Consider the following 26,160-nt stretch of genomic DNA (forward strand, 5'->3'; position numbering starts at 1 on the left):
GAATAGGGATATCCTGATGAGGTCCTGATCAGGAACTCGTCAGGTTGACCCGATGGCAAATAACTTTTTTGTTAATAGAGATATTCTTACGAGGTCCTGATCAGGAACTTGTCAGGTTGACCCGATGGCAAATAACTTTCTTTTGAATAGGGATATTCTTACGAGGTCCTGATCAGGAACTCGTCAGGTTGACCCGATGGCAAATAACTTTTTTTAAAATAAGGATATCCTGACGAGGTCCTGATCAGGAATTCGTCAGGTTTGCCCTGATAAGGCAAACCTTATATTAACCTGATAAGGTCCTTATGGTACTTCAGGCAAATCAGGAAGGAATTCTAGTTGGGTAACAGCTCACCTAACATTTTGTTGCAAGTAGTTTGGACGGTATTCCCTGATTAAAAAAAGCGATTAGAAGGGATTCAAAAATTTCATATTTTTATACGGTATTGAAAAGTATTTAAAAAGATTTGAAATTTTAAAATTCAAATACTTCTAAATCATCCTCGGTGATTATAAAGTATTTGGAGTGATTTAGAATCATAAAATTTAAATACTTTTAAATTCACTTTTGATATTAAAAAATATTCAAAGCGATTAAAAATTTCAACTTTATAATACTTTTGAATTCACCTGAACGATTAGAATGTATTCGAAGCGATTTAAAATGGTCAAGTTCGAATACTTTTGAATTCACCTCAACGATTATCAAGTATTGAAACTCGACCATTTTGAATCGCTTCAAATACTTTATAATCGCTGCGATGAATTCAAAAGTATTTAATCTTGAGTATTTTGAATCGCTTTGAATACTTTATACTCACTGAGGTGAATTCAAGAGTATTTAAACTCGATCATTTTGAATCGCTTTAAATACTTTATAATCGCTGGGATGAATCCAAAAGTATTTAAACTCGATAATTTTAAATCGCTTTAAATACTTCTTAATCGCTGGGGTGAATTCAAAAGTATTCAAACTCGACCATTTTGAATCGCTTTAAATACTTTATAATCGCTGGGATGAATTCAAAAGTATTTAAACTCGATAATTTTGAATCGCTTTAAATACTTTATAATCGCTGAGGTGAATTCAAAAATAATCATCTCGACCATTTTGAATCGCTTTAAATACTTTATAATCGCTGGGATGGATTCAAAAATATTTAATCTCGACCATTTTGAATCGCTTTAAATACTTTATAATGATTGGGGTGAATTCAAAAGTATTTAAACTCGAGCATTTTGAATCTCTTTAAATACTTTATAATCGCTGAGGTGAATTCAAGAGGATTTAAACTCGAGCATTTTGAATCGCTTTAAATACTTTATAATCGCTGAGGTGAATTCAAGAGGATTCAAACTCGAGCATTTTTAATCGCTTTAAATACTTTACAATCGCTGGGATGAATTCAAAAGTATTTAAACTCGATAATTTTGAATCGCTTTCAATACTTTATAATCGCTGAGGTGAATTCAAGAGGATTTAAACTCGAGCATTTTGAATCGCTTTAAATACTTTATAATCGCTGGGATGGATTCAAAAATATTTAATCTCGACCATTTTGAATCGCTTTAAATACTTTATAATCGCTGGGGTGAATTCAAAAGTATTTAAACTCGAGCATTTTGAATCGCTTTAAATACTTTATAATCGCTGAGGTGAATTCAAGAGGATTTAAACTCGAGCATTTTGAATCGCTTTAAATACTTTATAATCGCTGGGATGGATTCAAAAATATTTAATCTCGACCATTTTGAATCGCTTTAAATACTTTATAATGATTGGGGTGAATTCAAAAGTATTTAAACTCGAGCATTTTGAATCGCTTTAAATACTTTATAATCGCTGAGGTGAATTCAAGAGGATTTAAACTCGAGAATTTTGAATCGCTTTAAATACTTTATAATCGCTGAGGTGAATTCAAGAGGATTTAAACTCGAGCATTTTGAATCGCTTTAAATACTTTATAATCGCTGAGGTGAATTCAAGAGGATTTAAACTCGAGCATTTTGAATCGCTTTAAATACTTTATAATCGCTGGGATGGATTCAAAAATATTTAATCTCGACCATTTTGAATCGCTTTAAATACTTTATAATGATTGGGGTGAATTCAAAAGTATTTAAACTCGAGCATTTTGAATCGCTTTAAATACTTTATAATCGCTGAGGTGAATTCAAGAGGATTTAAACTCGAGCATTTTGAATCGCTTTAAATACTTTATAATCGCCGAGGTGAATTCAGAAGTATTTAATCTCGACTATTTTGAATCGCTTTAAATACTTTATAATGATTGGGGTGAATTCAAAAGTATTTAAACTCGACCATTTTGAATCGCTTTAAATAGTTTTTATCCGCTGGGATAAATTCAAAAGTATTTAAACTCGATAATTTTAAATCGCTTCAAAAACGTTATAATCGCTGGGGTGAATCCGAAAGTATTCAAACTCGATAATTTTAAATCGCTTTAAATACTTTATAATCGCTGAGGTGAATTCAAAAATATTTATCTCGACTATTTTGAATCGCTTTGAATACTATATAATCGCTGGAGTGAATTCAAAAGTATTTAAATCTGATAATTTTAAATCGCTTTAAATACGGTATAATCGCTGAGTTGTATTTTGAAGTATTTATAGCGATTTAAAATGGTTGAGTTTGAATTCTTCTGAAATGACCTCAACGATTGTCAAGCATTTGGGGCTATTCAAATTTATAAATTTGTACTACTTTGAATTCGGCTTCTGGATGGAAAGTATTCAAAGCGAATTTAAAGGATCGAGTTTAGATACTTTGAATTCAGCTTAATTATTTGAAATAACTGAGTTTTCACTTACTGTTCAAATCTAATCATGATAGTAGTGCTTGTCTATTTGAGAGTGATAGAGAAAAAAGACCAGACTCTTCTTAATTTTAGAAATTATTTTTATTCAATCGAATTTTTCATCAAAGTACTTATTAACCTTATTTTTATTCAAATAATTTGTAATACAAACTTTTAAACTTTAGCCTTATATATCTAATTTTCATTCTACATCTGTGTCAATCAATAATTCCTCAGAATTTTCTTCGTGTTCTTTAGTTGTAAAAACTCCCTCCTTATCAAGGTCGTCCTCATCACCTATTACATTTGTAGCCACATCATCAAAAGTATCATCATCATCATTATAACGGTCCCCTTCATGACTATCATCATCCTGAAAATCATCATCCTCACGATCATCATTTTTATTATCATCATTCTCTTTATCATCGTTCTTACTGGCATCTTTTTTTTTTTTTTTACTTGAAGAATTACTTTTCTTCTTGGAGGAGGGATTCTTCAAACGCGCTATAAATCTTCCCAAATAAAATAAACTTTTTCCTAATTCACGATCTTTCTGAGATGGTTCCAATTTTTTTGTGAAAATTGAATTCTGTAGGTAGTAGTTGTAAAAATCTAAAATCATTAAAAAAATACTCAGTAACGTAATGCTGATAAGATTTTTGGATTTATCGAACAGGTGATTTTTATATACACTTACGCAAAATTTAAGGGAATAGAAAATTTTTATAAATTTTTTAGCGATTTTTGGAAGGCTGTAACTTGGTGAGAAATAATCGTATCGAGATTTAAAACAAAGCATTTTATAGCTTGAAATCTCAAGTTTCGGTGCATCTTTTTCAAAGTTTTTTAAGAGCTTCGGCTATTGCGCAAACATGAGAAATACCACGAGACAAAAAATTTCTAAATTTTTTTTTTTCCGAAGAGCCTACGGACCGCGGAAAAATTCTTTCAACTAAACGACTTTTCACCACTACCTCTTTTTTACATCGAAACTCTCAAAAAAAATAAAATTATTCACTTCTGTAACTACTTAATTTTTATTAATTTATGACAAATTGAATAATCGTCATACGTATAAAACCACTATGCAGTTATTTTTCGAAAGGTTTAAATTAACAGAAATAATTTTTTTTTATCAAAAAAGTCATTACCCATTTATCGATAATTAAAACAAGAAATGTTTGCATGATGTTTGCAGAGTAGCGGTTAATTTACTAAAAAACGTCCTTCGTTTTCAAAAAATGATGAGAGGGTCTTGTAGGAAATTTATTCAAGTTTTTAACGCCAACCTTTAATTTACTGTGCGATCATTGGTACCTGAAATATCGATGATCGAAAACAAAAGGATCATATTTTGTTTGAACGCTCATATCTCTGCGACAAATCGCCCTACGAGGTTAGAAAAAAGCCAAATTGAAGCTGAATAAATTCGTTAAACGACCTATGCATTGGTTTAGTTGAAAGAATTTTTCCGCGGTCCGTGGGCTCTTCGGAAAAAAAAAAATTTAGAAATTTTTTGTCTCGTGGTATTTCTCATGTTTGCGCAATAGCCGAAGCTCTTAAAAAACTTTGAAAAAGATGCACCGAAACTAGAGATTTCAATCTATGAAATGCTTTGTTTTAAATCTCGATACGATTATTTTTCACCAAGTTACAGCCTTCCAAAAATTGCTAAAAAATTTATAAAATTTTTCTATTCTTTTAAATTTTCCGTAAGTGTGTTTAAAAATCCGGAAATTCTTTTTTGTGTGATTGCAATCCTAACAAAAATTTTTTTTTCGAACATGTTTGAATAGTGTGGGGCAAAATTAAACTTTCCAGCAAGTTCAAAAAGAAGAGCCGAAAGCAAATTCTTCACTAAATTGAGGAACCAAAGATTCATATGTATATATATTAGGGTGTGTCCAAAAACAACCATTTTTTTTTTGCACTACCAGAAATTGATAATATATGACAAAATAATAATTATCTCAGAAGATTAGCTCTTAAATTCAAGTTTTAGAGGAAGCTCATCGCGATTTTTAATTTCTCATTTGAATAACATAGGAAAAGAAAAATTTTTTACCTCGGCAATGGCTCATTGTACAAATAAGCCCAGCATACATTTTTGTAAGGAATTTAACGCTCTACAAAAAAACGTCTCTTTGTATTTTTTGATAAATTCATCTGTTTAACAATTATTGGATCTCGAAGTCGAGTTAGAGTAAATTTCGAGATCTTTTTACGTTTCCGGTGGAACTATCAGACTCATCATAAAATGTCATGGCATCTTTTTTGTAGATAATTTTATTTCCTACAAATTATCTTTGAGAAATTTTTTCGGATTTCCGCATTGTTTTTTAGTTATTTTTATTTTTATGTCTAGCTCTCAAAATCGATCAGAAGACTATTTTTTTTATTAGCTTCCCATTAAAATAAAAATAACTAGAAAACAATACGGAATTCGAAAAAACTTTATTCGAAATAACTTCTAGGGAATAAAATTGTCTACAAAAAAGGTCCAACAATATTTTGTCATAGGTCTGATAGTTTTTCCGGAAAAGTAAGAAAATCTCAAAATTTAATATGAATTCGACTTCAACCTCAAATAACTTTTGAACTAATAGATTCCTCAAGAAATGATCAAAATCGTTTTTTGTAGAGAATTCAATTCCCTACAAAAATATGCCTGCCAATTATTCCTATGACGCATCGTTAGCTACTTATAAAAATCAGAAGACGTAAAAAAAATTTTCCCATGTTATTTTTATGGGAAATAGAAAAGTGCAATGCGGACAATGTTAATATTAATATTAAGAGCTCTAAATTTCACAGGCGTCTTTTTTTATCTAAACGAAACTTTTGAACCTGTTTGGAAGAAAAAAAAAAATTTGTTTGTTTTTTGAATCACCCATTATACATAGATAAAACCGTGAGAATGTGAAGTGATTATTAGGAGATCTAGTAAGCTTGATAAAAGAAATTACCATATCAATGATCTATACCGATGTTGTAAGAATGACCAATGAAGGAATTAAAACCTTATTTACAGTTATAATGACTAAAACCAGTTAATTATTGGTCAAAATTGGACTGTGACAATGAGGTCAGATCATTTCAAATACCATAGAGTAGAGCAGCGATGAAAAAAATTGAATCGACTACAAGTTAATTTACAACAAAACGAAGCTGTCGGAATTCAGAAAAACGAACGGGTTTATGCAGAATGATATGAGAAATAGAAATAAAGAGAACAAGCTCATCGAGATCGGAAAAGGATATGGATAAGCACGGTGAGACCTCGTTATAAGACTATCGCCGCTTTGCGTTTCATTTATGTATTCGGTTTAACTCTGCTCTCTGCTCTATTGGACAGTGAATCTATTTTATGTACACGAAGAGAGTTTAATATTACTATCTACAATACAAAATTTTTAATTTTAACTATCTAAAATGGTAGAAAAATTTTTAAATGATTCTAATGATTAGTTTTACTGAAAATGATCACAGTAACGAATAATGATGGTGACAATTACTATTGTAAATGGTAATTCTAACTATTAAAGATTAAATTTGTTACAACTGAAGATGGTAACTGTTACCGTTCAAAGTTGTAAAAATTCTTAATAAAGAATATGTGTGTGCATGAGTGCGCTCGCATGTGTTTGTGCATGTGTGCGGGCGAATGTGTGAACCCGTGTGTGTGTGCGCATGTGCGGAGGCGTACGTGTGTGCTCGCGCCTGTGTGTGTGTGTGTGTGTGTGAAATTAATCACTTCCACAGTTGAACAAATTACACATAGACAAGCGTCAGACTATAATCCTGATATTAAAATTTTTTATAATTTTAGATGGTCATCATTTTCAGGCTGATAGTAACTGTCATCATCAAGTTATTAAGAATTACGATGTTAATATAATAGTCGTAATTATTTAAAATAACAAAAGTTATAATTTCTGATTATCATAAATAATTGTAAATTTTACCATATAGTTGATAGATACTACAATTCAGATTGTTTATTTAATAATTTATATGATATTTTCTACCATAAAATTCAGTTTAAAAATTGTACTATAACTCGATGATAACTTATTTTATAAAATTTTCTCCGTGTATAATTATAGGGAAGGGGGGGTGGGGAAGGGGGCAAAAGGGGGTACCCCCAAAATTAAAAAAAAAAAAAAAATTTTTTTTTTCGTCGAATTACTATAAATCCTATATATTTGCGCATTTTTAGCCCTACGCATGACACTTGGGGCAAAATAAACTAGCCGAAAATTCCGAAAAAATGATTTTTTCAAATATTTAGCGTCAACTTAAAAAAATTTTAATATATTTCCGCATTTGTAGCTCTATTCATAATACCTAGGGCAAAATGGACCAGCCGAAAATTCTGGAAACATGATTCTTTCATTTTTATATCGTCAAATTAAAAAAAATTTAATATATTAGTCCATTTTTCGGCTGATTTTCTATAGCTGGGGCAAATTTGGCCACTAAAAATATTAGAAAATAATATTTAATTTTTTAATTGATAAAATTTTTTAAATAATGCAAAATAATCTGTAATCTAAAAAATAAAAAAACACGTTTTTTGGGTTCAAAATAACGACAAACATTTCTTAATGATGAGAATAATTAAAAAAAAAAATATATATATAATTTTTTGGAGGGAGGTCTTTCTGCCCTACAAAAATGTTTTTTTTTGCCCTCGTATCCACCAATGATGTAAAACGTAATTTTTCTTTATGTATATTACATATAAAAAATTTAATGTAATGAAATTTGATCAACTTTCAAAAATTTTTTTTTTAACTTTTTTTAAGGGTACTCCTTTTTGCCCGCCAAAAGTAAAAATTTTATTTTTTAACGGCAGCTGAAAATTTTGTCTATTTACCTTGAATGTCATTAAAAACAAAAAGATTTAGCGTATTTTAATCCTCAAGAACTTAGTATTTCCTTAGGTACTCCCTTTTGCCCCCTCCCCTCCCCTAAATAAACAGAATTTCGTCGTTCTTTTCCCTTAATTAATGATGTGAAACCACGACATTGTAAGTATTCTTTCAGTAAATAGATTACTTCATCAACAATCTATATGTATATGTACATTTTATCCCGATTTTAGTCGTACTGTTTGCTAGTCTTATAGCGAGGTTTCGGCGCAAAATTTTCATTAAGTTGTTGGTGGGAGAAGCATTCCAAGCTAGTTTCAACAAATTGAGGGTAAGTCTTATAATGCGTAGTTTTATAACAAGGTCCGACTGTAATAAAAATTGTACTTGAACTCGATAAACGAAATTAAGCATAGTAAGCAATATGAATCGATAAAAAAGAATCGTTTCCATCAATGAAAAGCTAAATTAAGTTAGGAAATGCTGACATTAATAGTAAGTGACAAGAACTCAAGCTAGTGGAAAAAGTCACAAAACAAAACTCGTAAGAAAAATTAAAAAAAAATTAAATCTAGCTGAAATGATAAAGAAACTTGAAATTAGGAACGATCTAGTAAAAGTCATAATAAAAATTAATATTAAAAAAGCACTTTACGCAGCTATAAAAAAGGTGTGTAGAAAATAATTTAACAAACGAACTAAAAGATTATGAACGAAGGAAACAATGAAATGTCTCTAAGAACTATAGAAAAATATTTTATGCTTCCCTACTCGAAAACATATAGAGCTGGAACAATATGTCAGCAAAATAGCTTATAGGCTATGCAGAAAAAACGATAGGAAAAAGTTAAGCATGCTTCTGAAGGAACATACACATACGTGCAGCATTTAATGGGATACCGAAAATTGTTTAAAAAAATAGAAAACTTAGGGTTCAAAAACCATCCATATATACTGAACAAAAATTTAAAAAACGATAAAATAATATTAGGTGACAACCAAGAACAGAATTTGCGACGAAACTATAAAAATCCTGAAAATTAGAAAATGACTCATTTCTAAAATTGTTCAATGAAGCCATTAACACTGTGAACGAAAAATTGGAAAACGGAACCTTGAGAACAACAAATATAGAAGGAAAAAGAAATAAATTGGTAGATAAAGGTCGATAAAAATTGAAAATACCTCTCATTTGTCGTAAAATAATAGGGTCCAATTTATTAGGTTGGATTTCTTCTACAGATCTTTTTGACTTTGACCCAGTTACTGTACTTTGTAATAAAGTACTTCCATCGAAAAAAAAAGGAGCGACTGTATTTATAAATATACTGGGTCGTTGAGAACTCATTGCTAATTCAAATAAGCCTCTATCCATCAAGCGCTCTTCAGAGATATATACCTGTAAATATAATTATGTTACTTTCTTTGAAGCTATTTTTTGTCGCATCTACACGAAGAAAAAAATACTGCGCTTATCGCTAACCAACGGATAGCAGCAGTTGTATCGTGATTAGTACCAAATTGTTACTTGATTTTCACGATAATAAATATCGATATGCTATATACGTAAGATCCTTATAACAACCATTTGAGTTATTGCTACTACCACAACATATATATATATATAAATATTAGGGTGCTTCAAAAAAAAACTTTAATTTTTTTTTATCTTACCCCCTAAAACGTTAGTGGTTGCCGAGAAAAAAATCTGGGCGACGGTTGACCCTGCGGGCCAGCCCCAAAACTTCCCGCTGTTTTCGAGCTCTTTGAGCTCGAAAACATTGTTGTGAGTCCATTTTCGAGCTCTTCGAGCTCGAAAATACTATTGTATCCCATTCTTTTCGAAAAAAACCGTTTTTAGCATTTCTTTCTCCTACGATATCTCACGAACGAATCGACCGATTTCGATGTTTGAGGCGGCAATCGACGTGTTTTATTGAGTTCTAGAGCTGGTCAAATTTTGAAATTGTTTGGTTTAGTCGTTTCAAAGATATTCGCAAATACTGTTTTGTGGCATTTCTTTTGCCCACGATAGCTCACGAACGAATCGACCGATTTCAATGGTTGAGGCGGCAATCGACGTGTTTGATTGAGTTCTAGAGCTGATTATATTTTAAAGTCGATCGTTCGAGTCGTTTTTGAGAAATCAATAAAAAACTAAAATAAAAAAAAAATTTTAATTCTTATTCTTTGTATAACTTGTAAACTGCATGACCGATTTACCCCAAAATCTAATCAAGACTAAGTTTTGGTGAGATCTTTCAATCGCCACCAAGTACGTTCAAATCGGTTCATCCGTTCCAAAGATATCGTCGGACAAAAAAAAGTTCACACACACGGACGTCCACCCGGGAATAGTCAGAATAGTTTCCTTGGACCTCAAAACGTCGACATCTGATGAAAACTCGATTTTCAAAAATCGGACCGAAACCAATAACTTCCCTTTTTTGAAAATTTGCAATTTTCTTAGCGGGAAGTTAAAAATCCTCCCAAAAGATAGGCTCTCTAGCTCAACTCTAAGAGATCGCTATTTTAATTTTAATTTCCCATCTGATTAACATGTAAAAATTTATTTTTTTATTCGAAGTGTAATTACTCGTAAGCTGCTCAATATTGTTCAAATTTATACATAGATCTTCAAAGTTGATTTCTCAAGCTTTCCAAAACCCTATGACAAGTCATAATTATCCCCAATTGAAGCTAGCAAAAAAAAAAATCGAAAATTAATCATTTCATTTTGAAATACAAAATCGATACTTTTCAGACAGCTTCAATTGACATTTGAATAATGGTAATTATGACTTGTCATAGGGTTTTGGAAAGCTTGAGGACTCAGCTTTTAAGACATATGTATAATAGGGTGTCCCGAAATAAAAAAATATTTTTTTTTTAACGTCTTATGGGCTCAAAAGTTACTTCATATTATAAAAAGAATCCTCATAAAATTTCAGCCAGATATCTTTAAAATTGAGCTATCACAGAGGGGGGTCCCCTTTCCCATTTAAAACACACGTGAAAATTTTTCATTTTAGTTTTTCGTTATAAAGACTGTGAAAAAATTTTGTTTTTCAGTTTTGCTTAGTATGATTTTGTAGGAAATTAAATTCTCTACAAAAAAGTGCTGATGCATTATGTATGTCAAACGAACTGGGAAAAAGTAACGGGGCTTCGAAAATCAACAAAAATTTAGTTTAATCAGTGTTCAATTTTTTTTTTATTATTTTTCATTTTTATTGCATCAAAAAATTTTTTTTTCAAATTTTAACGACCACGCTCTTGTAGGAAATTTAATTTCCTTCAAAAAGTATCTGATATCATATATACGTCAAATGAATGAGAAAAAAGTTACAGGACATTTAAAGCCCTGTAACTTTTTTCTCATTCATTTGACGTATCACGTTTCGCGTGTGTTTTAAATGGGAAAGGGGACTTCCCTCTGTGATAGCTCAATTTTAAAGATATCTGGCTGAAATTTTGTGAGGATTCTTTTTATAATATGAAGTAACTTTTGAGCCCATAAGACGTTAAAAAAAAAAATATTTTTTTATTTTGGGACACCCTAATGTATAAACTTGAAAAATATTGAGCAGCGTACGAGTAATTACACTTTGAATGAAAAAATAAATTTTTACATGTTAATCAGATGGGAAATTAAAATTAAAATAGCGACCTTTTAGAGTTGAGCTAGAGAGCCCATCTTTTGGGAGAATTTTTTTGTCGGCAACCACTAACGCTTCAGGGGGTAAGAGCGAAAAAAAAAATTTAAGTTTTTTTTTTTAAGCACCCTAATATATATATATATATATTGATATGAATGAAACACTAGATACTTATTATAATGATCCTACGGATTGTGAACATACTTAAAGATATAGTGATCTTCAGTTAACGTATCCATATCGTACCAAAACGGATCGTGATTATCGCGATCTACTTCTCGAGCGCCACCACTCATAACCAAGTTATTAAACTTTATAACTCATTTCTTGAAAGGAACAAATGCGAAGTTGTTATACAGTGTTTATTTATAAAATTATTAATTATTTAAAACGCACACAATGTCGATCAAACAATACGAATCATATATTTAATGCAAGAATTTCTTTCTTTCATCGATTAATTTTTTAATTTATCTTTGGAAAAAAAGATTGTAAAATTTACATCAATTAATTACGTATATTCTATTACTTTACATTTCTTGATATTAAATAATAATTTTTTATTAAGATTATTAATTCCAACTAAAAATAAAATTGTAATGAAGTTAATGTTGAAAATATATTTATTTTTACGTCAAATTTTTTATGGGTATTTACCTATATCAATTATTTAGATTTTTGGCGTATCGTTGACGGAGTGATTTAAAAGATAGTTATTGTAACAAAACGGATCGTTACTATAGCGAAACAATCTTATGATTTCGGGATCCGCCTTGATCGCGATAATCACGATACGATAGACCAACACTTTCCGTATACAAAGTATAACCAACCGAATAGAGTGAATATCACGATACCGTTGAGTGGTGAGCGCAGTATTTTTTCTCCGTGTATGTAATTTTCTTACTTTTCTACTTACTTGATCTTTTTCTTCATTCAGTTGGCCAATTTTTGATGACTCCTTAGCTAATAAATTGCCAGTATGGTTTCTGAGGAGTTCTTTAAAAAGAAAAAATAAGTCATTATTTGTTATTTACATATTGCGGGAGGAAGGTTGGATATTCCAATCTGCGTAGAAAATTGCCCACCTAAATCGGAGGCGAGAGTGTCAAACACATAAATTGTAGTGTCCAGCCTTTCCTTCGTAGCATGTATATTATTAATAATCAAAAAATTGGAATTTGCACCATTGTACCAAAAAAAGATGGAGCATGCATACACAGTAAAAAATATTGTGTATCTGTGTTAAAAACGGTCCGTGTTTAATTTTTTGTGTCAAATCAACACAATTCTCTGTGTTACTTTAAAATTTTTAATCGATCTACTATTCAACACTTTAAAAGTGTTACTTAGTACAAAAACCAATATTATCAACATTTATTAAATGTTACTTTAAAATCAACACAAAAAAAATGTTGAAGCGACAGTTGAATTGTGTTAAAAAAATGTCTTTCTTCTATTCACACGGGAAGCGCCATTAAGCATCAGTTTTGCTTGGTTAGTTATTATTTTTATGACATTGATTTTATTTATTTTCAATTAAACATAAAAAAATAAAGTTGACAAAGTTCATGATTCGTATAATTTAAAAAAAAAAAAATTTTTTTTTAATTGCATCTGTGACTTTTTTACTTTTCTACGTGCGCACATTTTTATTTTTTATTTTTATTCCGTAATTGATTTGTTGATAAAAAAAATTCAAAAATTATTAACTGTCTATAGTGGTCCCAACGAAAGCTTGGGATTTTTTTCCCATCAGTTTCTTCTCCCACCACCGTGATATTAGAATAAGCGCATGCGTCATTGAATGTGCGCATGTGCCAAACCAACATTAAAAGGGTGGGAGAAGAAACCGTGGTGGGAAAAAATTCAAAGCTTTCGTCGGGACGACTAGACTTTAGGATCATGTTTACTATCACAAAATAGTTCAATGTTAAATAATAATCGTTGACACTTTTGATAACCTAAAAATAATTTATGGTACAAAAATAAAATTTAAAAGTTGACATTTTTTTTGTGTCGCCACTAACATTTAAAAAGTGTTGAAGTTACTTCTCATATTACTCGAATTGTGTGTTGAAATTTTAACACAAATTTTGTGTTGAAATTCAACACAAACAGTCTGTGTTGAAAAATAACACAAATATTGTGTGGACCGTTTCTAACATACAGATCGTGTTGATTTTAACACACTATTTTTTACTGTGTAATATTACTTTATATATAGATTAGGGTGATTCATTAGAAACGACTATTTCTTTTCTTCATTTACACTTCAAAATGTTGTTGTAAACACCGAGAAATAAATTGCTTGCAAGTTTCAGCCCTTAATTTTAACTTCAAGTACTTTACGTTTGATTTTAAAGTTTTCTCATTTAAAATACACAGGAAAGTTAGGAATTTTTTTTTTTCTATTCTCTATTCCTCATTTGGATTTAAAGTAATTTAACTGAGACTAACTTTTTTTCTCTATTAGTTCTGAAAATCATTCTTTTCATGATAATCTAGATTTTTAGCTGATATCGACTAAGTAACTAGATTTACAGTAAAAATGCAAATTACGATTTCATAGGAAATTTGATTCTCTATAAAAAAGGTACTTTCACTTAAGTGGCTCAAGTTCTTCGTCATGTAATACAGAGATTTTATTAATTTTTTTAATATAAAATTTGACAAAAATTTTCTGAAGCTTATCAAATTTAACCCTTGGTTACATTAATAAACAGTAATTATTTACTAATTTAAAAATTTTAATTAAAAGGTATTTGATCGAATTTTTAACAAATATTTTATTTATAAAATTAATAAAATCTCTATATCAGTTGATGAAGAACGTTCTTCAAGTACTTGAGGCCCTTCAATAAAAATACCTTTTTTGAAGAGAATCAAATTTCCTAAAAAATCGTTTTCTGCATTTTGCTGTAAATTTAGTTTTTTTTTGTAAATATTTTGAAATGCGGCTGAGCGATAGAGAATTGAAAAAAAAAATCCTAACTTTCTTATGTAATTTAAATGGGAAAACTTTAGAATCAAATGTTAAGTACATGAAATTAAAATAAAGGGCCAAAACTTGCAGACAATTTCTTGTTTAACTTCCCGCTAAGAAAATTGGAATTTTTCAAAAATTCGGGAAGTTATTGGTTTTGTTCGGATTATTTTCAAAAATCGAATTTCTAAGAGATCTTGACGTTTTAGGTTCTAGGAAGCTATTCTGACTATTTTCAAGATAATGTCCGAGTGTATGTTTGCATGTATGTACGTACGTATGTAAATATCTGTAACTTTAGAACTGAGGAACCGATTTTGAACTTTAAGTTGGCATTCGACGCAGCTTGTCAATATCTAAAAGCTGTAAAAAATTGAGCTTGATCAGTAGGGTGCGTTCGGAGATATTCCAAAAATAAAATTTTTTTTAAAAAACGTTTTTTTTTTTATACTTAGCAGTGGGCTCGATGGATTGATTCCAAAATCTAATCAGCTCTAAAACTTTAAAGTCACGTCGAATGCCACCTCAGCCATCAAAATCGGTTCATTCGTTCAAGAAAAACCGTTGTCGAAAGAAATAAAAAAAAAAAAATTCTATTAGTTTTTTTGAAATTTCTCAAAAACGACTCGATAAATCAATTCCAAAATCTGATCAGCTTTAGAACTCAATAAAACGCGTCAATTGCCACCTCAATCGACTCAATCGATCAATTCGAAAACAACGGCATACAAAAGTATTTTCGAGCTCGAAAATGATATTACCTGAGATTATTTTTTATGGTATCAGGCGTTTTGAGCACCTGACAAAATATCCCCGACAAAATATCTCCGGACAAAATATCCCCATGAAAAGAAAGCAAAAATAGTGAAAGTGGCAACTATTACATAATAATATTGTGGTGGATATTTTGTCCCCATAAATATCCCCATGAAAAGAAAGCAAAAATAGTGAAAAAAGCCAAAAAAACTGACACAAAACTGGGGATATTTTATCCAGAGATATTTTGTCGGGGATATTTTATCAGGTGCTCAAAACGCATGGAACAATTTTTTATGAGCTTTTCAAGCTTTACCAAGTTACGTTTTTTGCTAAAGTTTGACATATTAAGAATCGAAAATTATTAATGAAGAAGCGGTTTTTAAATTTTTATTCTCGATTATGTTCAATGAAATAAATGTGTCGAAGCAGAAATCAATGTCAGTGATCGAAATCAATATTTAAGTGAGCTTTGACTTAGGTCAGAGCAATAATATATGAAATATCCGAAAAAAATATTAAAAATTGGGTTTTCTCAATTTTTTGCTGATAATATGATTTAAACCAAAGAACAAGTTAGATGACATTATATGATGACCGAAAGAGACTATAAAGAGGAAGAGTTGGTATGATTTCAGACATATTTAGTACATTATATTTTGATTTATCCGGAAAAAATAACGCTTTATGTTATTCTTTTAACTTTTTAGCGCCGATATCTTTTGAACTAATGAACCGATTTTGACGTTTGAGGGGGCAATCGGCGCGTTTTCTTGAATTCTAGAGCTGATACGAATTTGGAATCGATCCGTTTAGCCGTTTCGAAGATATTTGGAAAAACCCGTTTTTCACCAGTTCTTTCTTCAACGATATCTCTCGAACAAATTAACCGATTGAGATAGTTAAGGCGGCGATCGACGCGTTTTATTAAGTTTTAAGACTGATAAAATTTTGAATTTGATCGTTCAACTCGTTTCTGAGAAATCGATAAACTAAAAAAAAAAAATTTTCTTTTTCTTCGTAATTCGCAAATATTTTCGATTCTACTTGATCAAATGATCCGAAATTTCTAGGAAAGTTGATGGCTAACAAGCTCTTTCAATTGCCACCTTAACCATTCAAATCGATTCATTAGTTAAAAAGTTATAGAGCGTTCACACACACACACACACACACACACACACACACACACACACACACACACACACACACACACACACACACACACACACACACACACACACACACACACACACACACACACACACACACACACACACACACACACACACACACACACACACACACACACACTTGGACATCAGAAAAAAGTTAGAATAGCTTCCTAGGACCTCAAAACGTCGACATCTGATGATAACTCGATTTTCGAAAATCGGACTGAAATCAAAAACTTCCCTTTTTTTTTTAATTTTCAATTTTCTTAGCTGGAAGTTAGTACTTTTTTAGCACACCCTATATATATATATATATATATATATATATATATATATATATATATATATATATATATATATATATATATATATATATATGTATATATATATAATAAATGTAAATTCCATTCTGCTAAATACGATAAGAGTTCGAATATACAGTACAGGAATGGTGAAAAAAATTTTTATGACCGATGATCGATCAGGGCTAATATAACGTTACACGGAAAGAAATTTTCTTTAAAAATTACCGTTAAATTCACTGTAATCGTGGGACGAATGGCACGACCTAATCATTTGTCGGTAAGTGTGATAATTTTAAACTTTTTTTCAACAAATTTTACCGTAGTCTACTGTAAATTTTATTTGGTTTTCGGTAAATTTTATGAAATCTACCACAAAATAAATAAATTTTTTCGTAATTTTTATTTCAAAAATGGTAATAAATAAATGCGCGGCATTATGTCCCACAATTGCAGTGAATTTAACAGTAATTTGTAAAGAAAATTTATTTCCGTGTAGTTACTTCCTTGGTTAGACTTATAGACTTATAGAATCCGATAGATCCTCATAAATTCTTATAGAGATTTTATAAGAATGAAGAGTTCTATGAAAAGTGTTTTAATTAACTATAGGCTCTATACATACAGCTGTAGAAATCTGTGGAACTTTTTAAGCAGGATTATATAATAAATCGTAGTAAATGTCAGTGTGTTAGATGAATAAAATCAGAATAAAGTTTCAAAGTTAACGTAGAAAAGCGATATTGATACAAGCAGTAGTTAAGGATCAACACAAATTGGCACATGGCTTTATCGGGACGATAGCCAATACCGAATTAAAAAAAAAAAAAAAAAATAACCACAAATTCATCCTCATCCAGAACATCATAAAATAAAAATGAAAGAAAATGCATAATAATAAATTAAATGAGTACAATACCGATGATTTTAATATTTTGCTCAATCACGTCATTCTTCAATTTTTCATTTTCCTTTTCTAGTTGCTTAATTTTATTTTTTTGATTTTCTATTTCTTCCTTGTTCATGTTCAATTGTTCTTTTAAGTGAGTAATATATCCATACGTTTCATTTTTTGATGGTTTTGCAGCAGACTTTTCATTATCTTTCGATCCAGGAGACATCTACATGTTCATAATTATATTAATAAAAAAGATATATATATTATCTTAAAATGAATCAATGCAATATAAGGCGATATAAGACAACTAGTGGATATTGTCTGATATAGTACTTCTAGGTGTATCATTGAATGAATTTATAATTCATCGAGAACACGCAGAGAAAAATCACATGTTAAAATAACAAAAGCCGCAAAAACAAACGAAAGAAAAACCAAGTTAACGTGATCAGTTGTACTTTTCATATTTTTACTTTTTGTTTCATCATTAATGATATAATTAATAATTGCATAATTATTTTAAGTTGTTGCGTAATTCAAAGTTTTTACTAATAGTACACGGAGAGAAAAAAATGGGAATTTTTCCTATTTCGCTAGGGGAAAATTCCTTTGTAGGCATTGTGAATTTCACCATGTCAACATGTAAATTGTAACTATGTCACATGGTAAATTTTGCTTTGCTACATAGGAGTTATTTCTACCTTGACAATGTAAATTTTCCTACATCAACATTGGAGAAATAACTATGTAATATAGGAACGATTCCGATGTTAACATGGGAATTTTTCCCATGTTAACATAGGAAAAATTAATGTGTTAACATTGCTGGGATTCCTTTAATGACATAGGAAATTCCTCAATGTCATCATGGGAAACTTTTCTATGTTAACATAGAAATCATTCCCATCTTAAAAAAGTAGAAATTACCATGCATGTAAATTAAAATATTTGAGAACTGGCGTTTTTTTTACGTAATTTATTAAGTAAATCAAAGTTAATTAATTGAATTGATAATTATATACTGTCGGAAACACGATGTCATTGATTTTTACGTACATATTTATTGAATTTATTAATTGAATTTATAAAAACATTTGTTCATTGGTAGGCACTAAAAAAGAAATTTAAATTAAACTACACTAAGTTTTTTCGAAAATTTTTAAACTATTTTCGTAAATCTTAAAATTTTCACACATCTCTATTTTATCACTTTAAGGCCTAAATGATAATAATGACCAAAATATTTCGTATTCTGTCGGTTTTAGCTTTTTGTGGACATTTTCCATGCAACATAGCATTTTTTAATATGTTGACATAAAAATTTTCCTTACGTCAACATGGGTATTTTTACTATGTTAACATAGGAATAATTACTATGTTAACAGAGGAATTTTTTCCTTGTCAACCTTGGGAAAATTCTTATGTTAATATAGAAGAAATTACTCTGATAACATGGGAAAAATTCCTATGCTGACATAGTAAAAATACACATGTAAATATAGGAATGTCAGCAATGTTAAAAAGGGGATTTTTACATGTCTACATGGAAATTTTTTCAATGGTAATATGGAACATATCCCTATAATATGTGGGTAAAATTTCCATAAAATATCGTTATATTCTTATTTTTCGCTAGTAACATTTCCCATGTTGATAAAGCAAAATTTGCTATGTCAACATGGGAATTTCTCCTAAGCAAAATGAGAAAAATTCCCATATTTTTCTCTCCGTGTAGTAAAAATGTGATATCATCAACATTGATAATGAAAAATTTAAAAACAGACATCTAGTTTTACCAAAATTGAAATGGTAGATTTCCTATTCAAGTACAAAAACAAATTTTCAAATTAATCGAAAAATTAAATTAAATAACATTTTTAACAAAAAGTTAGCACCTAAGTTAAAAATCTCTCTAAACAAAATGATTTAGATTATAATTAATAAGTTAAAATTTTTCTTTTTCTACATTAGGAACGCGAAGAAAGTACCAAGTAAACTAAAAAGATCATTGTATGGGACTAGATTTCTATCTTTTCAATTTTGAAAAAATCTTGTAAGCTTTATTGCAATCTAACGAAAGTTATTCCAATATCTTTAAAGCGTGATAAATTTATCACTGTTAACAGTGAACTAATTAATAAAAGATAAAGTTATGACATTGTAAATTAATGCTTATTTCTTTAGTTAAGATATGAATTTAACGAAGTTGAGTTGTGTCTTATTCTGACGTTATTAGAAGATAAAGCTGAGAAAGTAAATTTTTTTGATTGTTTTTAAAATTTTCAAACCATGAAATCGTTACTAAATAGTGTTAAAAAAAATTCCATGATGAAATTTAAAGCTGGTTTAATAAGTTTAAACATTCATTTTATTAATTTAAACTTGTAGTTCGTAAGTTATTTAGGCATAATGCAAGGAAAAATAATTTATAAGAAAATTAACAAAATTTCAAACACCCTGAATTTTCAAACAAATTGACAGATTAGGCTCATCTTCTAATTGAATGAAGGTAATCGCCCGAATAATAGGTGTCTAACATTTCATTAAGATCCATTGAGAACTGAAGACGCTAACATGACGACAACGCAGGTTATATTGCAAATATGTATTAACGTGGTCCTTGTAAAGGTGGCTCTTGAATTTCAAACATTACGCTCCCTTAAACTCTTCCGAATAATAAAAAAAAAATTTTTGTAAAATTGATGCTCTTAATTTTAATATTAACCCGGCCCCGAGTCAGCGTAAGTTTTTAATGGGAAAATACATGTAATTTTAAAAATTAAACTTAGAATATTTATATCTATGGTAACAATTAATGAAAAAATTTGAAACCGTGTCATTCTTTAATAAATCATAAATTTCAAAAGTTATTTAAGGTCAAAATTGAATTCATGGTAATTTAATATTACTTGACTTTTCCGGCGAAACTACTAGACTTATCACATAATGTCGTGGGGCCTTTTATGTAGATCATTTTATTTCCTACAAATTATCTCATAGAAAGTTATGGAATTAGTTATAATTTTAGATTACTTTGAAATATTTTCGGGTTGATCCGAACTACGGTAAATTACGATTAATGCACAGATTCGGCTACAATAAATCCATAGCAGAATTAGTGGTTTGCGTTAAATTTAAAATACTTCTATGTTAAGTCAAATATATTAATAATAAATTCTAAAAATTCACTTCTCTTCAGGGTGTTTTCTATGTAAATTAAATGATAGAAGCAGACCATATATACATAACAAGCATGCGTGAAAGCATGAAAGTGTTGTCTTACTTTCATTATAGTATTAAAATTAAATATGCTGTATTAAATATAATAATAAATACCACAAGAAACCTCGAGCCTATACATGAGATAAAACAAAAAAAATCTCATACGTGCAAATAGTCTAAGAAGAGTTTGTCTGCATAAAATATCCAATTCTTTATAAAACATTAAATTATTTCTAATGTATATGTATACTTTTTTTTTCTTACGAATACGAGTTTTTTTTTTGGTTGAAATGATTATTAACGTATCACATAAACTATGGCATGTTTAGCTCAGTAATACTCCTTGAATTGATATTCAGGTGCTTTGGTGTCCAAATATTGAACAAGCCTGCAACTTTCGTTTTGATTATTTATTTTTTTATCCTTAATTAAAAACATACTTTTTATTGATTATTATTTTCTAGTGGAACATTTACAAATGAAAAACCAACTAAATCTGTTAGGAATTATGGAATTATTGAACAGAAAAAAGTATTTCTTGGCACAAAAAATTTTTGCATTATTCGTTGAAAATTAAAATTTTCATAGCACCAAAAAAAAATTTTCTTGAGCAAATAAAAAATTTTGTGTAGCGAGAAAAAAATTCTTGCGCCAAGAAATCCTTTTCTTTCGTATACTTTATACAAGAAAATAAACCGGTTGCTACAATATTTCGAAAATTTCAAAATAAAAAAAAAGCAGTTTGATGTGAGGAACGCGTGACCTTGACAAGTCCGTTATGAAGCACGACCTCTCCGCGTACGAGGTGTGCAAAAAAAGTAAATAAAAAAAAAAATAATACTCGTTTTTATTTTATGAATAAATTTTAAAATTGTAAAAAAGAAATTCTATGTTCGAAAAAAAACCTCAATTTGAAAAACAATAAAATCGAATTTCGAACAAATTTGCAATTGCAACAAAACATTGTTTCAGAAAAAAACTTCAAAATTATATTGTCGATTTTTTAATCGGTCTCATGTACAATAATGAGAAGAAAAAAAATGTGAAGAACTTGAGATTACGAATTTTTTCAAAAACAAATAAAAAAATAGAATATTTAGCATTACGGCCTATTTATAAGTAACGCTGAGATATTTTTATGTTTAAGTATTATCTGTCTTATAAAAAATTTATAAATTTTTTTGAAAGTAATTGTTCTGACGTTTGAATAGTACGTTTAACGTGACACTTGTTAATGTTCCAGTATTTAAAAAATATTTATTAACTAAATCAATGTGAATACTTATATCGACATCTAATCAAAAATTTATATCATTATTTGATACAGTATTTGAAGATTAAAATATAACATCCGGAAATTCATGTAGCTAAAGATCGGAATGTTTTTTTGCGGAATGAAAATAAAAAAACAAAATGAAAAATAAAAAATATATTAGTTCTAATATCTATACTATCACACAGGTGCTAGTATGGAGCCGAAAATTGCAGGCCACCTCCAATTACTCCTTATGCATTCAAATTTGATCAATTTTTTTCATTTTCGTTGCGCCAAAAATGTTCCGATCTTCGGGAACATGGAAATTCAGTAGTTTGGTTTGAGTTTTAATATTAAATTTCGAAAATTCCAGATGAAATTTTTAACAGTGTGAGTTCAAATTATAAGTAGGATTAAAAATTGCCTCCTATAAAGTTTTCCATTCGTAAAACAATAATAGTAAGTATTAATAGCTTCTATACTTACAGAAGGTGCCGATATAGTTTCAATCCTTTTAATTTGAATTCTTTTGTCGGTTTGTTTGTTGAGAGTTGGTATTTTAGGACGTTCCTGCAAAAAAGAAGAAGGTCATTCAGCAGCCGAAATAGAAGCAGATCTCTCATTATTTATTTAATTATTTTCGCTTTCAAATAAATAATTTTGTAAAAATTAAATTCTCTGGATATCTATCAGTGTAGTATGTATTTAAATGAACTCATAAATGACGTTTAGTAGGCAATCAATAACAAAACTTGATTGAAACAAAAATACATGTAAAAAAAAACAATTGACATGATAATAAATTGTCAATAATAATTTTTATACTAAAAAAATATAAAATAAATAATTAAATATATTAATATAACCACCATAAACTTACCGGTGGTGAATTAGAGAATTTTTCATCAAATTTTGGTTTTTTTGGGTTCATTTTTTCTTTAGCATTGTCCTTATCATACTGGCGCTAGAAAAAGAGTTAGCTAAAATTTAGTAAACATTTTTTTTTTATTTCCTGCTATAAAAATTGACAATTTACAAGAAATAGGAAGTTAATAGTTTAGGTTCGATGTTCGAAAACCGAGTTTTCACCAGATCGCGGCGTTAGGAGGTTTTTGGAAGCTATTCTGACTATTTCCGGATAGATGTTCGTGTTCGTGTTCGTGTCCGCGCGCGTGTGTGTGTGTGTGTGTGTGTGTGTGTGTGTGTGTGTGTGTGTGTGTGTGTGTGTGTGTGTGAGAGAATGTGAATGTAAACTAATTTTATCGTACGTTTTTCAGGTTGTTATCAATATAAAGATTTAAAATAACTAACTTTCACGGATGATTGATTCAGTTCTAATATTTGCTGGTTGAATCCTTTGCCTGAAGATGCCAAATTGTTTTTATTTTTCGACTTTAATTTAAATTGCGAAAGATCGCTGGTATCAGATGCACTTTCTATCAAATTGGGTGGAGGAAGTGACGATCTTTTAGCGAGCAATTCTTTCTGTACCGCTTCTTTGGTATCTAAAAAGAAAATTTCAATTATAAATTAAAAATTATATTATTATTTAAATTAATATTTTATTATTTTATCAATTTCAATTATAAATTATAAATTAAAAATCATTTTAAAAAATAATCTACCTTCTAAGCATCGTGTATATTAGACTAATTCAAACAAATCGACTTTTTTTAATTTTTTTATTTTTTAAGAAATACACTCATAAGTCTCAGTAGGATAAAAAAAGACTCCTGTTAAAATTTGAACCCTTTAATACTAATATTAAGTCATGGTGACCACAGATTTTTGAAACTGAAATTCTCTGACTTCCAGATATTCCAATCAAATAATTAAAAAATTCCTTGGCCATATGTAGTACTATTAATTCATTGGAAATTTATATTTAATTCAAAATAAAACGGTATATAAGTCAGTTCAATAAATAATCAATCATTGTCTTTAAATGAAACTTTATTTTATTTTTTGACAATGATCATCGGTTTTTTTTATTACATGAATAATTTTTCATTTTTGACTTGAAATCTAAGTTTGTATATAATATTAATAAAACATAATGAAGCACGCGAATAATAAATATAGTGAAACTTATTAGTTCAATACTTATCTGTATTTTCCAATTTAAATAACATGGGGAAAAAAAATTTTAATTTGGAATTTTATACCTCGGTAATGGCGTAATAACAAATAATCCTAAAATAAAATTTTGTAGGAAATTTGACGCTCTACAAAAAAGGTCTCTTATGATTTGTTGGTAAATCCATCTGTTCAAAAGTTATTTATTATTTAAGCTTGAAGTCAAATTTATAGTGAATTTCAAAATCTTTTAACTTTTCCATCAAAACAATCAGACTTATCACAAAATGTTATAGAATGTTTTTAGTAGACAATTTTATTCCTTACAAATTATCTCTGATAACGTTTTTTCAAAATCCGCGTTGTTTCCTAGTTCTTTTCATTTCAATGTCTAGCTGTTGAAATCGATCAGAACACTTCTTTTTCAAGAGCTCGAAATTAAAATAAAAATAACTAGAAAACAACGCGGATTTTGAAAAATCTATATCAGAAATAATTTGTAGGGAATAAATTTGTCTACCTAAAAGACTCTATTACAATTTGTAATAAATGTGATAGGTTCGCTGGAAAAGTAAAAAGATCTCGAAATTTACTACAAATTTGAATTCAAGCTCAATAACTTTTGAGCAGATAGATTTATCAAAAAATCATAAGTTCTTTTTTGTGGAGCGTAAAATTTCTTATGAATAAGTCTCCTGGGCTTATTTGTACACTACGCCATTACTGAGGTATAAAATTCCAAACTTAAAATTTATTTTTCCCATGGTATTTAAACGCCATATAGAAAATAGCAATCAGTGAGTGCTTAATAATAATACTAAGGGATAAAACTTAATTTTTGGACAATACTCGTTTCATTAAGAGTAAAATTTGGCCAAAGTTACCATTTACAGGGCAAGTTCTCGTGAAAAAAAAATAGTCGATTTTTTTAAATGGGACATACATATATATAAAGACACGTTACCTCTTACTCCTAAAACGTAGCAATTTTTAGTAGTCCCATCAACACTTAGTTTATAAAACTTCTTGGCTACATAATTTAGAGGGTTAAACCTTTGAATGGAGTGCACAGGTACTGCTGCTTTTTTGTTTTTATCATATACCACTCCTGCCCAACGGTTCTGTTGTTCTAAAAGTAAAAAAAAAAATGTTACACAAATAATGAACTTAAGTTAATTCAATGGAAGTACATATTTACAATGAAAATCTAAAACTATTAAAAGTTATAAAAAAAAAAAAGTTCGACAAAGTTACACCTATCGTTTATGATCCTGAAGTTAGCAGACAATTCACAATTTTTGGATTTTTTTTTATCAATTAAATTTGAAGAAAAAAAAAAACTAAAAATATGCACATGTAGAAAATTTAAAAAACTACAGGTGCAATTTTTTCAAATTTATTTCTTTTCAAATTTACCGCCTCAAATAAAATCCAAAAATAATTAGATGTCTGCTAACTTCAGGATCATCTATCGTTTAGTTAATATGATACTGAAGTTAGCAGACGTCTAATGATTTTTGGATTTTTTTTTAGACGATAAAACACAAAAAAAAAATTTTTGAAAAAATTGCACCTTTAGTTTTTTAAATTTTCTACGTGTGCATATTTTTATTTAATTTTTTTGCAATTGATTTGTTGAAATACAAAAATTCAAAAATTTTTAAATGTCTGCCAACTTCAGGATCATTAGTTAATTGCCTACATGTGCATTTTTTTTTTTTTTTTTTTTTTTTTGTAGTCGATTTGTTGAAAAAAAAATCCGAAAATATTTAATTACATGTTAATTTTAATAAAATCATGTTTATTTTAATAATCATTCACTATTATCAATGATTCTTAAATATATCAAAAATAATAATTAATTAATAATATTAGTTAGTATGATTTTAAATATGTAATACTTACTAGACATTTTGCACTTGTTAATTAATATTCTTATTAATTTATTAATTAATATAAATTTACATTGTAGAAATTCTTTTATAAGAAGAATTGCGTACTTAATGTGGCGAATTAAACAAAATGTCGCTCGTTACAAAAAAATCAATAATCGAAGGGAAGCGGTAACTCCGTAGAAATATACACCGGAAATGCCTCTCCTCCTTTAAAGGGTTAACACTACGCAAATGTTG

At 29.1% G+C, this 26,160-nt stretch overlaps 1 protein-coding gene across 2 annotated transcripts; it reads right to left on the reverse strand.

Annotated features, from left to right (window-relative positions):
• Nucleotides 1–2,902: 2,902 nt before the first annotated feature.
• Nucleotides 2,903–26,152, reverse strand: LOC130671205 (protein PFC0760c-like). Of its 2 annotated transcripts, XM_057474937.1 has the most exons (9): nt 25,934–26,151; nt 24,993–25,157; nt 23,264–23,457; nt 22,833–22,916; nt 22,439–22,522; nt 17,497–17,698; nt 12,278–12,357; nt 8,885–9,098; nt 2,903–3,437 (listed from the first exon to the last, which is right to left on the reverse strand). In XM_057474937.1, the coding sequence occupies exons 1-9, from the start codon at nt 25,938–25,940 to the stop codon at nt 3,025–3,027; spliced, it is 1,443 nt and encodes a 480-aa protein (XP_057330920.1). In that variant the 5' UTR covers nt 25,941–26,151; the 3' UTR covers nt 2,903–3,024. The 2 variants fall into 2 exon arrangements, with proteins under 2 accessions (XP_057330920.1, XP_057330922.1); XM_057474939.1 differs by lacking the exon at nt 22,833–22,916 and having other exon boundaries at nt 25,934–26,152.
• Nucleotides 26,153–26,160: the final 8 nt, after the last annotated feature.

This window comes from Microplitis mediator, chromosome 7 (assembly GCF_029852145.1).
Source record: "Microplitis mediator isolate UGA2020A chromosome 7, iyMicMedi2.1, whole genome shotgun sequence".
Lineage (NCBI taxonomy): Eukaryota > Metazoa > Arthropoda > Insecta > Hymenoptera > Braconidae > Microplitis > Microplitis mediator.

What these genes read in the sequence shown, in the direction of transcription:
- LOC130671205 (XM_057474937.1), bottom strand. An exon ending in TGAATCAATCATCCGTGAAA is followed by an intron (nt 22,917 to 23,263) that starts GTTAGTTATTTT and finishes CTCTTTTTCTAG; the next exon opens with CGCCAGTATGATAAGGACAA. An exon ending in AATTCTCTAATTCACCACCG is followed by an intron (nt 22,523 to 22,832) that starts GTAAGTTTATGG and finishes TCTTTTTTGCAG; the next exon opens with GAACGTCCTAAAATACCAAC.